The following is a 17,967-nucleotide window of genomic DNA, read 5'->3' on the forward strand; positions in this document are numbered from 1 at the left end:
CCTTAGTCATCTGTGGCTGATGCAGGTTTTCCATGGTAAACAGAGTTAAACACAGCCACAAAAGCCATACTAGGGGAGCAGAATAAAACTTTCAGTCAGGGACATACATCTGGACCACATCCTTTCCCCATGTCCCCAGTGATGGAGGGACTGTATCTAGCTTGGCCAGATCCTACCTAGGAGGTGCTTTTTTGCTGGTGGGAAACACTGGAGCTAAGCCACATGCCGGGTTTTGTTCCCCCCACCCCCTCCACATTTCAGAGTAGAAGCTTATCAATCAGTCATTTGTGTTGCAGCCAATTTCCTCCTCTCTGCCACACTTCTGCAATAGCCATCTCCGCAGAGTGCTTCCTCTGGGCTACACACAGAAGGTCACACGACTGCTCCTCGGAACAGTCATACAAACAGGACACACAATTGCTTCCCAAGCAAAACTCCCAACCGCCTACAGTTACTCTGAAAAACACCACAGGGTAACGGAGCACACAGGCTTCCTGATGACCAGGATGCACATGAGGGATTACTCACACCCATGGACATCTTTGTCATTCAGGATCAACTATTTCGTGGTATTCATTACAAACTTTCCCTCCTGGTTTCACTATAGTGCCAAAAGATAACCCTATCTCAACAATGCATTTCATGATTCTGGGTGGTTGCTCAGTATCTTGTCTCCACACTGTATTTTCCAGTCTAAGCTACATTCAAAAGAATTAAATAAAATCTGAGAGAATGCTTGGGACTTTTCAAATTAAGTTTCATGCTATACTTCAGGCGTGAATAGGACAGTGACCCAAAATCTGGCTTTAGAATTAAAATTTGTAAAAACACAGCTAGAAATCTGTGTCACAGTGCCAGAGTACGGCAACAGTTTATTTGCAGTAACTTCCCTCCCCAAACTCTTAAGCTTTTATGAATTAGCTAGCAGGTTAAAGGTATGAAGAAAAATACTATTTACTACTTTTTACTTGGAGTGCACATTCTAGCTGAGGGAAGGGAAGCATTTTACATGCACTGAGTTTAGATGTGCAGATATGCACAAGGAGCATTGCTAGCTTTGCCCTTGCTTGTTAAATGATCAACTGAGATTCAAGGAATTGCTCAAGATCACTCACATAATCTATGACACATTCAGGACTATGTCTTAGTTCTCCTTACTCAGGAGATCTATTCTGTTTTCCTTTTCATTGCCGCAAATATAGGGCTGGATATAACTGCTACTCTGCAGTTGCCCTGCACCACCAGTATTGGACACTTTTGCGTGGAGTCACTGTTCTCAGAATTAATTATTTAACCTTCTAAAGACAGCAGATTTATCCTATGCCTTACAACCAGGGACACAGTGTCTGTAATGATCAGTCTGTGTTTAGGGTTTCACAGTTACCTTTTAACTAATTCGCACACCCACGTGCAGCTATGTGCTCATTTAAACCACTCATTCAACGCTACATCTGAATCTCTCCTATGGTTCTATTTTAGACTCCCTGATAAAAGTAACACTTTATAAACAAACTCCAAAGAGAGGAATGAGTCTCCATCACGCTCCAGTATGTTCTGAGCCGCCCCTCCTTTAATTTAATTTTAAAATAGCTATCATTTATTTCTTCCGCTCAGCTCATAGAGTAGAGATCTAAATTTACCTCAACTCTGTGTGAAATCCCTGCTGAGAGCTGTAAAATGAGGTGCGTGTACAATCCCTGATTGCAGGAATATGTTTGGGTTTTTTCCCTGTATTTCCCAAAGTAGCTCATTTATAAACAGTACTGAAAACAAAAAGGTAAAAGCCAATAAAAAAGTCCACCTTGAAGAATATGTTGGAGAAACCAAATGACATTCACACCGTGTTGTAGGCACGTATGTTTATTTCTTGGTTAGATTATATTGGCTATAGCATCTTCCCTAAGAATGCATTATGATACTTTGTGGAATTTCTTTTTGACATTGATGGACACTGGCAGAGCTTCATAATTCTTAATCCTGAATTTATTATTCATAAATAAATCTACTTCTGTATGTGCATGGTGCAGCTTTTATAAAACTGAATCTAAGTTAACACATAGAAATTAAGAAGGCTACCAAAAGCAGACGACACCAGAGCAGGAGACTTTTGAGCTAAGCATCTACATGTCCTAGTAAAAAACATCTGTGACTAGAGTGCAAATAACTGTAATGTTTACACAGAAATTCTAATACAGCTAATTACATCTGGGTAAAGTGTCACTCTCACACATATGTAAAATTGGACAAGCAGCAACTCATTTGCCCTTTGAATCACTGCTGTCCTAGCTTTTTCAGAGGGCGTTTCATTACATTGTCATCTCTGGATCATACAAAATCGAATTCACTTGACTGCAAGGTTTTCAAGACAATGAAGTATTAACTGCCTTCTGTTATAATTATGTCTTTCTAAACCAAATCTTGGAATGATTAAAACAACATGACATAGAAACTGGCTTGCTTGCTGACTTAATCAAATGAATGAGCGGGTTATTTATTCAGGGCTACAACCTTCTGAACTTTATAGAACTCCCTTATCTTGGTGCTGACGGTACAACACTAATTTGCAGGTGTCTGCCACAAAGAAGCAACTGAACAATTTAAGCTTAGTTTACTGTAGTGCTAAGATCTATTTATAACTCATCTTCTTATGGAGACACTTTAATTTGTTAACTTAATCCAATTTTTACGTACCACTCCAAAAAGCTAGAGAAAGAAGTGAACATATGATTGCCTACTCCGGCTTCACATTCAGATACAGCAGAAGCTTAATGACACACAATAGACTCCTGAAAGTCACTCTGATGGTTTTATATGACAGATTATGTTTGCCTTCAAGTGTTCAAGTGCTAAATGCCTGTTGTGTTTACAGTCTGAAGGCCAGTGCCCTCAACAAACCCATATATCTGAACTTTCAATTTTCTAAATGCAGTTCTTGTTATGTTTGTATAGTCAAAGCTGTCATGTATAATCCATCAAAGGAGTGTTGCATGCATTAAATTTTTTTTTCATGTGCACAAACATGAACTCGGAACAATTTTGCCTTTAAAATGAAAACAAAATTGAGTTGAGCCAAATATGCACTGTAGTGAAGAGCAGATGTGGCCTTTTTCTTACTGGGAAGGACTGTAGAGCCAGTGCTTATACAGCCACTGGTCAAAGCTCCTTCAGCTGCCTAGACCACATCTCAGGTAAATCCACACACGGTAACCACATTTCACGTCAATCACGTGTTTCTGCCCCATTGCATTTGGACAGTCCCCATCTCCAAGTCAATTCTTCAACTTGGCTCCACTTTATAAATTGCTGTTCCTCATAACTTAAGCATGGCTTCACAGACTGTCGGCAAATTTGCACAGAATCAGAAATTAAGACTTGGAAACAATTTTTCACTTACGCCTATTACTTATTCTCTGCTTAGGACCTGAGAGATTTAAGATGCAGGTGGTTCCCGATTCAAAGAGTTCACAATCATAAGAAAAAGGTATGTGTCTCACTAAGCTCTATTCTGCTACTTCTGTGTTTACGAAAATTCTTGTAATAGTCTAGACCCCAGCTGTTTGCAATGTCACTACAATTCTGGGCATGCTCAGAGCCACCACTTATGTCACACTGGGGACATACCTTATCTCCGCTGTGGCAGAAATCATGTGGGATACATTGTGAAATGCAGGCAGAAATTAAGATTGATTTTTTTTTTTTTAAGGTGTCTTGAAAAGCAAGATGTTAAGAGGAATTTGAAAGAGTAGTCAAATAGGTTTGTTTTAGTGTGGAAAGACAGAATTTACTCAATACACACAAATCAATCACTCACAGAGAATTCTACTCCTTCTACAAAGCAGCTCTTCACTGAAAAAGTAACAAACATGATTGAATTTGTATAAAGATGGATTAATTAAAAAAAAAGTATTTTTGAATAACTATATTATGCTTCTTCGATAAATAATAATTTTATTTTGTATTGTATGGAGAACTGACTACTTAAATGTACACAAAACATCTGTCAAAAACAGCTCAGGAGTTTTTTCTGTATTATTGGAAACTAATTCTAAGTCTTAATGGAATTTCTCAAAAATGATAGGATTTAAAAAAAAAATACACCTTCATTTTAATTACATCAAACCCAAAGATTTATGTTTTGAACTTGCTTTTATACTTAGATAATTCCATGCCCTTCAGCTTTCTTGAGGTCTTTTTTCAAGTGTTGTCTAACCCTTGTATCCCAGGAACAAAAGAAAATCCTGTCTCAAACTCTGACCAACGCTGTTGATAGTGTGCTGCACTACTGTCAGATTTGCTCTTCCCTACTTTCTGCTTACAAAGCCCCTCTTACTGTAACCTCTGACTGTCTAGTAAATGTTTACTACGCTGATGTGAAGCAGGAAAATACCTTCCCCTCATTTCCTACAAACACAGAACTAAAACAAGGACAGATGAAGCAACTCCACTATGGCCACACAGGACGTGAGAGAGAGAGAGACAGAAACAGATCCTGGATCTTTTAAGCCTCAGCAAATCTTTTAATCACAAATCCTAAACAAAGTTTAAACACAGGAAAAAAAAATAAAGGTCTGTACAAGATCATTTAGTAGACTAACTACTGAATTACTTTGAAAAAAGCAGAATAGAAAGTGACATGAACTCTTACCTAGAACATCTCTTTCATGTTCAGGGACGAGAACTTTCCATTTGGATTCCTCTGGGTCACTGAAGTCAATGTTGATTAACCGGTAATTTGGAGAATGGCGGTTTGTCTTGAAAGTGAACACTGTTCCCTCATTGGTGACATACTCATACTCAGCTTCAAAGTTATCTATCAGCTTGACCCACTGAAGAATTCCTGCAAGATCAAACATATAAAGTAAATTCTTCACCTCCTGAAACAAAACCTTTTAACACTTGAAGGCAAGGTCTTCCTTACAATTGCTGCAGGCTTCTTCTCAAACAATGGCAGTGACCAGCGAGGTACAGCTATGGAAAGGGCTGAATAAGTACTGAGTATTATGACTTACAAAGAATTCTCCAGATTAATAGGTTCCAGTGGAAAAATACCAGTTCACGGACACATTAACATACTTTAAGGCTTTGAGGAATTACTAGCAAAATATATGCAGCATACTGACAGAACTAAGTCTAGCATTTCATCAGCTTTCCTAAGGGGCTGCTGGAAAGCTCAGATGTTTGCTACAGAAGTGCTTCTAGCACAATGACCGCCTTGGACCCAACAATGCCAAGCACATCAGGTTCTTGTCAACGGAGTTCACAAGCCCCCACTTCCATAGACTTCTTGAAATTGGGAATTACAGCTGAGTCAAAAGACTCTGCACCAAGCTTTCAAGCTCAATTTTATTTTTAATAATTTATAAATTACTATTTAATTATAAAATAAATTACTTTTATTTTCTTTCTGAAAAAAAAAAAAGTTATTTTTTCTTACAGTGCAAAGTTTTCTATCCTCCTTAAAAGTCTGGAACTTTCCAAAGAATAGAAGTGATGCTATTCGAATGAGTACAATAAACTTCAATATCAGGAATTTCCCTGTCAATTCAGAAACAACATTCCTGAAGCGTTGTTCTGCAGAAGCTTGCCACCATCAAGCTAACTAAAATGTTAACTTCTGAGTTTACGAAGAATGAAATTGCATTTTCCCTATCAACCTTCTAGAATATCCACTCACTATTAGAAGTGAATTGCCTCAGTTTACTCACTCTGTACCACAAGCCTTAGTATTGACTCAACCTGAAGTTGGGACTAAAAGACTCCACTACTTTTTATCCACACTTTACTGTTTTGCAATAGGTTTGGAGGCTAGTAGAAAGAAAAAGCAGCAAAGTTAGATCAGATATATAATATGCTTGTTATATCTACAACCCAACCTATCAGCCAAACTTACCATTATAAGCATTATCCATTAGCTATGCTGAAAAATCAGAATCCTTATTGGTATGTGAAATTAAAGCTTTTAAAATAACATTTGGCCCACTCTCTGCCTCTTTCCTATAAGTAAAGTTTTGGTCTTTGCTTTTAAGTATAAACAAATAAACTGGGCATAAATCTGTTCATGAAACTCTATAATCTTTGTGTCAATAAAACAGCACATCAGCTCATTTTATAATATTAAAAGCTGAGTAGAATAATGGAAGTAGATCATAGCTGAGCTGTAATTACTGTAAGTTTAAAAAAAGAAAGGAATAATTGAGGAAGCAGTGAGATCGCTAAGGTCATTTCAAACCCATTAAATGTAACAAGGGAGTATAGTGAGGCCTAGTACATTCATAAAATTTGTCTCTCTTAATTGCTGTTTTCGTTTAAGGAAAACTTCCCTGTCTCTTCATGCAAAATGATAGATTAGCCAATTAAATTCTACTTTTCATACTGCTGTAATACAAACTTTCCAGACAATCCAGTCAACTTAGTATCCTGTCTCTGAGTGAATCAATTGAACGTTAAATCTTGATTTTCACTGAGGTCCAAAGTTTTGTCCTTCTCAAGAGATTTCATGTTGAAGAAAAATCCTACTAAGTCCTTCCAGTTGCTCAGAGTTCTATAGAGAAAACCTGCTTTGATGCCCAGTAAAACAAAAAATCCAGGCTACAGTGAACTCTGATACACAACCAGTGAAACTGTTAGGATCTATCACATGCAGAGGTATTTTAGTAAATAAAAATTTAACTACAGTATAACACCATAACAATATTGGAACATTTGTATTTCAGTATCTGACAGAATGAAACCATCCTACTAAAGAAGAACAAAACTTTATAAAAAGGAATTCCCAGACTGCTGAAAAGACCCCACTTTTAAAATGGTAAATGCGCACAATAACAGTAGTCTCCATGATTACAACAAAAGTTGGATTCCGTGAAGAAAAAGGACAATAATGTGACATTGGGGATTTACATTGCTGCCGTGCAACTCATTCATCCACTCCCAAATGAACAGCTAGTAAAACAGCAGGAGAGTTTATATTCCACGGGGATACACTACGCTGTTATTACAAAATCAAGAGCATTCATCTCGTTAAAGTAGATGTTATATAGTCCTTAGAAGACAAATATTGCAGATGAATTACCTCTAAACCATTGCCTCACTGAAGTGGTTAAATACACCAATATCTACTCTGGTGGTTACAAGGCAATTACAGGCAGCTGAAAGAGCCCGTTAGATCAGGCACATCGCTACCGTACAGAGTACGTGCTGTAGTTTTTCCACAAGAGGAAGAAACCCTTTGCAACGAGACAGACACCAGACATAAGAGGATGGCTCTTTACAGCTGGTTGTAGTTGATCCAGTTGAGGCCCATGACTGAAAGGGATATTCTGGCATTGCCTTAGATCACCCTGCTTAGCTCTCTCCTTTGGACTAGGAATAACAACCTGGTGACCAGCATGGCCAGCTCACTGGGCACTAATATAGCTGAAAACTGACGGAGGAAGGGGGGAGAGTCATTTATTCCCAGGTCATGCCAGTGGCAGTACAAGTCAGGGGCAGGCCCATGCAGCTTACTAGCATGGCATTGCCCCCCTGCCCAGCACTCTGGCCTTGCTGTCAAGTTGAGCTAACACCTAATCATCGCCACAGAGGAGTTTGTCCTTCATCACATTACTCCTAGCTTGCTGCTTGTTTTGCTCATCCACCCCAGTAGCAAGTTGGTTCAATGAGTTTAATGACTAAAAAAAAAATTGTGCCACAGAATAAAGTTCTCTTTCGCCTCCTGAACCAGCTCACTGCTTGGGAAGAGGAGTGCCACTGCGTACAAGGCAGCCAGCATGCACAAGGCAGTGGCAGAGAGACTGAAGAGGAGCAACAATACTTTTCATCCGCAATGAGACATAAGATAAGCTTGACTGCAGCAAAACTGCACCCTCCCATTTTTCCCTCCTCCTCCATCAGTATGTCTCCACCTTTATGCTTGGGTTGGCATTTGCCCGAGTGAATAGTAAAGCTGATTAGTTTTCTCCTAGGTTAGGTAATTTAATCTCTGTTTTACAGGTTTTTTTCCCTTGTGACAGATTAGGGAGTGGAATCACCTAACCACAGGGTCAGATGGGTAAAGATGCTGACTGACACAATAGGAGGTCATAGTGTTCAGTAATCTGGGAGCATGAGAATATAGATGGGACACCTCTCCTTTCCATGGCAGCAACTGCTTAGTCTAGCTCTGTTTGTCTCATAAAACTGCTCCCTTTGCTACCCAAAAATGCCTAGGTGAACGGACAATGCAGATTTCTACTAAAGACAGCACATTACACCAGGAGGAGAGCTTGCTTGAATGAACACAATTTGAAGTGTAAAGCATAATTCAAAGATTCCGTCTTTCTGTAAGTGTCAGGAATACACTTACAAGTCTGTCTCTATAGAGACACAGACATGCATTTCCAGTTCAAACTCTGTGCAAGGAGATCAAGCATTAACTCTTCTTTTTCTTCATGTCTTTCTTTTGTTTACATGCTTGACTCCGAATACTAGGAAAGGTACCTGTGTGCAGCTTTCACCTGGCTTGAATTTCGGATGGATCATTCTGCAGTAACTGGTTAAACCTCCAAAGCATGGTGAACTATGTACTGAGGGCCTCTAGAAGCACTCATTTCCTTACAGAACATTCTCTGAACACGTGTAACAGCACACTCTGACAGGAGCTGAATGAGCTGGGCTGCGAGCTCTAACTCAAGCACCAGAAGACGACGTTCCAGTGACCAGAAGTAAGCAAAAAAGTGGTTTAGCATGAAGTGCAGATACAAGAAACTACACTTGATCATGGAGGACCCACATTCTAACTTCCGGAAGAATAATAAAGATACCCACACACAATCTGTATGGGACAATGCAAAGCCTCCCAGGTAACCTCCTGCAACACTAAATCACATGCACCAGTTTCCAAGGGATCTGAGAAAGTCAGTGACAGCATTGATGAATATACAGTCATAGTCAAAAAAGCAGATGCCTTAGTTAAGTACGTATAGCTAAGGAAATACAGAGATGAACCACGCAGTTTCACTAAGACAACAGGCATCTGGAAAGGGCTCTGCAGGAGTGGATGACTGGCAGTCTTCCCAGAGGCTAGACAAGATGCAGGAAACAGAGGTTCAAAACAGACCAGAAGTAATGATGAAAGGCCTAAACCATAGTCTTCATATAAAAATTACCTATGAAAATATCTTACGCCTTACATTACAGAAAAGGTGAAAGCATATAAATCAGTGAATGATTGGGAGCAGTGGTGTCCAGACTTCCTGCCAGAGCAAAGATGCTGGTTCTAGACCGGTCATAGACCACATGCATGCGTTCTCCATCGCACGACTGAAAACTCATGTGGTCAGCACATCCATTCTTACCAAATGTCCTGAGGTACACGCACACATCTGATTATATGACTGGATGGATACTAACTTGCTGGTTACATACCTGACCACCAAAAGTCAATGTGTGCAGCATCACATGGCGTGCACGCATCTATCCAGTTACCAAACCAGGAGAGGAACTACAGAGGAATGGGAATACAAAGGAACGGTCTGTTGACCCCCAACCAGTTCATGCAAACCAGTTCCTCCTCTCCTCTGAAGCACTCCAGCTAAAAGGGCAGCAAGGCCCATGAGTGGGAGGTTGGTTACCATGATCTAGAGGCAGGTGAAGGATTCTTGCTTCAGGCTCAAAACCGGAATAGCGTCTCAGTAACAAAAAGAACAGTATATCTATAAGTTATGACTTTAAAAATCCCTCCAAAACCAAGGCAAAGGATGGGCACTCAGCTCATTCTTCTATAAAAGAAAGGAGGGGAGGGGGAAGGTGAAGCACTGGATCTTGAGAGATTTGCAGCTTTTACCAGCAGCCCTCTGAGAATGTCTGTCTTTGAGTAGAGCCACTGAGAAGTGGCATTTGTAGTCCCAGCTCCCTTATCCTTAACACCAGAGCCACTGTAGACTTCAGTTTAATCCACATATGCATACGAGACAGATTTATTATACACAGGAAAAGCACGAACTTGAAGATCACAACAGTTTACTGTATACAGCTGCTATAACCTAATCCTCTTCTCTGACAGTCCTTCCACTAAAATGCATTGCTCAAGAACTATAGATGCTTTTGCCTATATACGAGCCAGTTATCTATAACCAAACAATTGATTACAATAGGAACTGCAGGTACAGGATTTACAACCTTTATTCGATGGACAATAAAGCCATGCCACATACAGAAAATCATTATCCTACAGAGCTGGCCCTTCTTCTGCAATGTTTAGAACAAAAGCAACATAGAGTGTACAAACAGAATTTTTAAATAAAATTCTTTGATCCATACAAGATCAAAAGGGAAATTGTGTCAGTAAGCACTACAGATTAAGCCCTCCATTTTGAACTGGCCTCTGAACATAGCAACACATTCACTGGTCTGCTGAGAGATCTCTATACGATGAAGCAGGTTTGTAGCTGAATGACAACTACAGGAGAAGGAAAATCTAATTTGAAGAAACTGATTATAACAGCAAGAATGATCACAGAAAGCCTGTTATCAACCCGCTTTCAGACAGAAAGGATAGAGTGGCTGAGAGTCACTGTTCATCAGTTCACAAAGTGTTCTCATTACTTACTTCCATATTTCATATTTCATGGAAAGGCCAAACAACCCAGTCGTGGCAAATAACCTCTCGACTGTGCCAGCTGGAGAGATAGGGCTTAGTGATCAACTAATGGTATTTTTTAAATCTGATATTGTGAGAAGAAATATTCACAAGGTAAATACTCTCATTCGGCTCTTTTTCATGTACTCTAGCAGTCAATTATCAGGTGAAGAGATAAATGTTAATCTCCATAAATTTATATTCCGTTCTAACTTGACAGTTACATTTTTTGTAAGACACAGTTTTTTTTTCTGGAAACAGGGAAGTGCTGAGAATGCTCAGGTAGTGAACCAAGAGGTTTGGCTCATAACGATGGGACAGGCTTTCTACTCAAAAGAGTCACACCAAATGTCATTATGGTACATGCATTAAGCAAGTAAACTTCTACTCAGGAGAGAGAATGATTTCTTTAACTCTTAGATTTTACTGCAAATTGATTTTTCAGGGAGGCACAGGAAAATAAGCATATAACATATTTGTCTCTGAATCATAATTGGAATATTAAAAAGATCTGAAAAAAATAAACAAATCCAGCTAGTTATCTTTAGCCTCAACAACAGAGCTTCCAACTTAGCTACAGGTATGACTTTCTAAATTAATTTTGACAGCTGTTCATCAGTTACTTGGAATTTGGTTTGCCTTTCATCTTAAAGATGATAACTTGCTCGATCATTTCAATAAGGAAGATTTTTTTTTAAACAGAGGGTAAATACAAATCAAAGCAAAAATGCATTTAAATCTAATCTGCTCACAAAAAAAAGCCTTAAAATCAGTATAATTTAGATTTTGCAGTTCCATATATATATATATATATATATATAGTAACATCCATCACTTGTATCTACATGCAAAATTGTAGCTTTAGAGCATATGATTTTTATGTGTGTTTTACATAAGAATTATAACACATCCACCTCCTAAACTGGAATGATCAACACATTCAGTACTACCAGCATGGGAGACAGACGAGGGAGAAACAGGTTGGTTTAGTTCAGTGCTTTGCTACTGACAGATAAATCAACATACGTATGTATACAAGAGCACATCTTAGTAGGACCTAAGAGGACAGTAACTTCACAGTCCTAACACTTTCAATTCCAAAAACGGGACACTGCAGAAAAGCTTTATAAAAGCAGAAGCCCCATAGGTATGTGCATTATTAAGCACATTCAATTTATTTACTTTCCTTTATTTCCTGTGTTTTCCCCATTCCTTTACAAGTACACATTTTACTGAATTTTTTATAAATAGAAATGAATGTCTCTATGTTAGATCTTCAATTCTGTGAAGATAAAAATCTTAATTTTAATTAATTACTATTTGCTTCTTTCCTCACTGTATTTTTTTTTTATAAAGTCTCTGTATCTACTCTTTGAACTCTGGATTTATTTTTATCTTTACTTCTAAAAGGAAGTAAACAGTTAAAGCCTACAATTTAGGACTCTGTTAGTGGATTTTTTTTTTTTTCCTCAGCCTCAGGAAAATTATTTAAAAATCACTTGTTCCCTCATAATTTCTGCTTTTTGTTTCCCACTGAAGAGAAAGCTTTTACTCCCCAAATTTTATTTTCTTAAAGAATCATCTGCATCCTTTAGAGAGTCCATTTTACAATATTAACTTATCTACATAGCTGTAGTACATTTTAAATGGCTTAAAATTTATAATACATGTGCAAACTTATATTTATATATATTTATACCTATACATGTATGTATATATGTGTACACACATACATACATGTTAAATTTTGAACACCTTTGCTAGAGCAGAGAAATATCTTCTGCCCTTGGGCTGTCAATCACTAACTGAAAATTGGTTTCACTTGCTAGTGGTACCCAGCAACCTCTTTCCATTTCTGCAAACCTTAATCCCAGAACACATAAAGCCTTTTATCCTAGGAGAAAAAAACCCAGCCCAAATCTCAAGGTGCACTTTAAACTTTGTCCAGTAGTCACATCTACTTTTAGTATTCCACCATTTATATTTTCTCTTTTTATTTTTTTTTTTGGATTTACCCTACACACTGTAATAGGCAGCATTCAACTACTGCATGTCACATGGTTATAATTCCCCAGAAGTATGTATTGAATGTATTCTCCCTATATTTCTCATATCAGAGCTTCCTGTATCTCGCACTGATGACTACTAGATATTTAGATATAAGAGAGAATCCATTATTAGGCTTCTGTCATCTTTCAGAGTATGTTACCACAATGTGAGTTTGCTTTAAGATAGCTACAGTACACAGCTTTCAATTAGTGGCACCTTCCTATGGGAGAGCAGAGCAGATCATGGCTATATACTGATGTACTGTGCCCATCCCTCCAGTCTGTCTCAGCAGCTCTATCTTGAAAGCACAAATGTACCCAAGAACCTCAGTGCTTAGGAGATTTCTACCAGCTAGAATATCTCTAACTGAAAGTTTTACTTCACCTGCAAACCTTGAGCCACTGCAGTGACGTTAAAATCTTGCTTCCTACTTCCCCTGTCAGCAGCCACATTAACTGTGCATCTTGAGTTGCACCTTCCAACTGCTGAAGACTTTTCTTCAGAAATACTCTGAAATTATGAGTCAGCTACCCCTTTCTTTAGACATTACTCCTTCTGAGACCTTTGACTTTGCTCCACCAGCAGCTTTCTTAAAAAAGAAACAAACAAAACAAACGAAAAAAAAAACCTCACTACCAACCAAAATGCAAAACATAAGAGGTTGATCAAGCTTGTGTATAAACAGCTAGCTATTCCTCTCTATGTTTTATTCTCTGTACTTGGTATCTAGTGAGAAATTAGTTAGTTTAACGATTAGCTAATTCAGTAATATACCACACAGCTGGACATAAAAAGAAGTATTTTGAAGGAAAAACACAGTGCTGTTTCTGATGTTTCCAATGTCAAAAACTTTTTTTTTTTTAACTTCAGATTTTTGGTGGTTGTTACTGTGGACACCAAAGAAAGTTGAATTTCTTTTTAAAAATAATATGAAAAATGTTATCTCTAATTTTGTAGTAGGGAGAGAGACCTACGAGGACAGGAACCACAAGATGTCTAGGATGAAAACAGTTTATATAGCTATCATCTTTTTCTGGTGTCCCAGAATACTAACAAAACCAAACAAACAAGGGAGTAGTGGTGAATATGCTGATTGACAGAAGTTTATAACTTGCAAAAGCAGGCAGATGAAAGTTAATCTTTTAATTTTCACCACTGCTACTTGTGCCAGTCATCAGCTTAACTGCACAAGGTTGCATGGTTGAGGGTACAGTAGCCATACAAAAAGTATCTGAGTTTTCATGGAGAAGCACATTTTCATTGTGGAATACTGTCTCACTACAGCAAGTCAGATCCATCAGATTTTTATTTAAGAGACTCCTCACACCCTGAAAATCTATACACTCAAAGGCTTCCAAATTTCAAGTACCCTCTATGAGAGGAGATTTTGAAAACTGGAGTTTGTCACAGCACTAACCCACAATAGTTTTTACATTCAATAGACGACAGATAATCTTAGGGCACACAATGTGCTTCAAATTGGAAGAGACTGTTTCAGGGCCTCAGTGGTATGTTCGTAACGTATCCTGGGAAATGAATGGCAGAACACAGCCCTTTATTCAGACATCTAATTCCACATCAGAATCTAATTTCTTTTTGAATCATGCAATACTCAGCTTCCTCTCAATCTCTCTCTCGAAGCCAGGCAGCTACGCAAAAGAACTCAAGGCTTTTTTTTTTTTTGCCTCTTTCTTCTTCACAGCCACGAGTATCTAATTAAATGTCTCGCTCTGGTCTCCAAAGGCAAGAGAGATTTTTAAACTACATGGACTCTCTTTGAAAGTAGGATCTCCTAATCTCTTGGGATCTGACTTCACTTATGAACATCTGAAGGAGGGAATACTGGAGGGGAGATATTAAGATGTCCCTGAAATGAATGCAACTTTGTTGTGCTTGTACTGAGAGGGCTCTCAGTACCACTCATCCTGCAGATGACGGATGATGGCTACTCAAAGATCATGGAAAGTTAATGTATTTCCAATTTAAAAAAACCAAATAAATGGAAGGAGGCAATACATATTTGTTTGAGTTAAAAAGTTCAGACATGTCAAGATATATCAAAGATAAGCCCAGAAGAAAGAAATCAAGCATTTTTATGAGCAGAGATTTGTCCATCAGTTTCAAGGCTTCTATTTTACTTCCATTTGGATGATCACTCAAAAGACAGGAGAAGTGAATATATATGCTTTGTTTTGAGAGAGTTATAGCTTATGTTCTCATGCAGCAGAACACAGCAACAGAAAAATAGGAACCAAAGGTGATGTCTGTCTCTATCATGGCATACTTCTTCTAATATACACAATGGAAAGCACAAACACATATTCTAAAAACCAACTTCATTGTGAATGTTATTTATAAATGTAATGTCCAGTCAGATAGTAGCAGCATGAAGATCTCCTTGCGCAAATTAATAGCTATTTAATTTTATTGCTAATGATTTGCCATCAATTAAAAAAAAAAAAAAAAAAGACATTTGAAGAAAAAGTCTCTGGAATTGCCATTTAAGGAATAGGAAACAAAGTTTTCTCAAAGCTTCTATTGTTGAGGCTTCCATATATTTTCCAAGACTCAACTGATTTTTTTTCTCCTTATTTGTAGGGAACTAGGATATAATGGCCTTGTTTCAATAGTGATTTTTGAAAGTTTTTTTTCTTAAAGTTACTTCAATCACAGAAAAGTCTTTCAAAAAAAGAAGAGTACTTTCCTTCCCACCACATTCCACTTTCTAGCTGATGTCTACTGTCTCCTCACTATCCTTTTTCTCTTGTTGATTTTCATTCTAAAGGTTTTGATCCACTTTTTCAGGCTACACAGAACACACTGACTCATCCCTTTGATGTTACTGTATATAGTACTGTTCATTGCTTTTTTTTTTTTTTTGAGAGCCTTATAAATTGCAAAACTAAACTAAAATCAAAAGGTCAGATAATCCCGTTTTCAATGGGAAGTGGACAAACATCATCTCTGTTTTTCCACCCGCCCTCAAGTCATATACATGCTTTTTTCAGAGTGGGAAAAAGAAAACAACCTTCTAAACAAAGGAACAAAAAAATTCTTGTGGCTGATAACCCTGCTCTTAAATTCCTTTTTGCAACCTGTCTCTGCCAGTCTAGTACAAAGCAGTTCCAGTTGACAATGACTAAGCAACCAGCAAGCTGTGAAGTTCAGTTTTTGCTCCATTTCTATTGCATCCTTCCAAGCGAGTGGTTTCTCCCATCAGACACAAATTGCCAATCTCTAAGCAGCCCAGTACCCGAGCATAAGAGCCCCTACCACTGTCCTCTCTCCCCAGACTCCTTGTGCCTTCAACTTACACAAACCTGTGTTTAGTTTCTAGCTAGTGCGATCTCTTCCTATCCAACAACCCAGGCTAAGCCTTCCAACTAACCATCCCTCTCAATTTTTTTTTTGCATTCCAGAAGTCACAGCAGACTTTCACAGCTTCTGTGTGCCCAAAGGTTACATGGAGAGCTACTTCTGCTCCCCATGCTGCCTTATATGCCTTCCTTTTCCCCCACTCTGTTCTCATGCTCCAGATTCCCCAGGAAGAGGAAAGGGGGACTGTGCCCAGAGCTGAGTCAGTGACTCATAAATCAGTTCTATGGTGTTCACAATAAGATGATCCTGATTTTTTTTTATTAGGCTTCCTACCTGCTACCATAATACAAAAATAAAGAAAAAGGTCAATATTAAGTACAACTTCAACAAGACCAATTGGCCATGTCACGTTGGTTAAAGTTCATAGCGCAGGCTGATTAAAGAGCTTTCATTTATTTCTTGTTGCACACCAATAGATTTGTGCTAAAACCCCTCTTCCCTGCAACAAATCACACATTCAAAAGAAACAAGTCAAGGCTGACAATCTAATCGAAAAGAAAATCTCATTTCTCAAGAAAAGGGAAAAGCAAAATTATTACCAGACATAGAAACAGTAAGAGACATGCTACAGAAAAAGCACTGCTCATTTTTTGTCTGGTTTCAGTGTTTGAAGGGGAGTTGTAAGGTACACAACAATGTTTACCAATATATAACTGCTCCATTACCGTGTATCCAGCTGTTTGGCTAATATGAGGCATTTTCAGGTATACCAAGAACAACAGTTAAGGAAATTGATTAACGAGAGAAGTTTTCTGGTTTGACTCGTTCAAACACAAGCAAACTTGAGCATTGTCTGTATTTTGGAAGACAAGTTTGATAAAACAGCTACTAAAAAAATTGTGCCTTACAATGCTCAGCTACAGAGAAAATGTGTGTGTTTGTTTTTAAAGAAATTTTTAGCATTTGATCACTTTTAAATGTTTGTTGTAAGAGTCAGGGTTTGAACTTGTAGTTTGGCAAGACAAGTAGGGAAATCTGGTGTCTTGAATAAGGGATAACCTTCTGGACATGAATCCATAGTACTGTCCTTCCTGACACCATGTACAGCTGTTACACCTCTGCTACTGCAATTTCATAAAGCAAAATTAAGCTATATTCTTTGTCAGCCACTGAATGAACTAATCAGGTGAAATCTTGACAAGAATCCCATCATTTTAATTTTCCCTAATCTTTCTAAAAACCACACAATATGCAACCAATGAGAGAAGCACGAAGGGAAAAGCCCCCATATCCACAGGTACTTGAAGCAGCGTATAGCAGGGGAGTTCCCTGCAAACCTTAAATAACAGTCCAGCTATCTTCTCCCACTGGTGTCTTCTCTCAGTATTGTCTTGCCACAATACTGTGATTATGACCACAGGTATCTATTCTTGAGGAATGGAGTACTAGCAAAAAACTTTGATATGAGATAATAAAACTTTTTTTTTAAAGGTGTATTTGATTAAGTTAGTTGTAAACATAAAATTTCAATTGGTAAACCTGGTCATTTCTAACACAAAATGTTTTGTGGTAAAAACTAAGCCGCAAACTGGGTTAACCTTGTGGGATTCACAAGATGCACGTGGTAGCAGGGGAAATATTATCCCCCAAATATCTTTTCAGCCTATTTTAAAATTCTCATTAAAAAATAGCTATGTATTTGTCATAAGTTACTTATGAGAGTGATTTTTCTGTTCTAAAAAGGAGCATTCTTGGCACAAATAGCTCACAATGGCCCACTTAAAAACCTAGCAAACAACCTGAATATTTGAAGAGGAAAATGACTCACTATGCAGAGAGTATAAAGAATGTGAAAGGGGGAAGGAAGCATGAAGGACATTTTAGGCAACCTGGGAAGCAGAAAAGATGCTCAAGATGCTCTCTGTAATGTTTGCAGAAAGAAACAGAAACCCTGCTGTGTAGATTATCTTCCAGGGAAAACAAAC

The 17,967-nt window shown here is 38.1% G+C and overlaps 1 protein-coding gene across 1 annotated transcript in view; it reads right to left on the reverse strand.

Moving 5' to 3' along the window:
* The window catches only part of PREP (prolyl endopeptidase), a 99,142-nt gene that overhangs the window by 47,190 nt on the left and 33,985 nt on the right, over nt 1-17,967 (reverse strand). The window contains exon 8 of the mRNA XM_086745260.1: nt 4,646-4,837. Within this exon, the coding sequence (XP_086601386.1) occupies nt 4,646-4,837 (192 nt within the window). The remainder of the gene's footprint in view (nt 1-4,645; nt 4,838-17,967) is intronic.

This window comes from Chlamydotis macqueenii, chromosome 3 (assembly GCF_036417535.1).
Source record: "Chlamydotis macqueenii isolate bChlMac1 chromosome 3, bChlMac1.mat, whole genome shotgun sequence".
NCBI lineage: Eukaryota > Metazoa > Chordata > Aves > Otidiformes > Otididae > Chlamydotis > Chlamydotis macqueenii.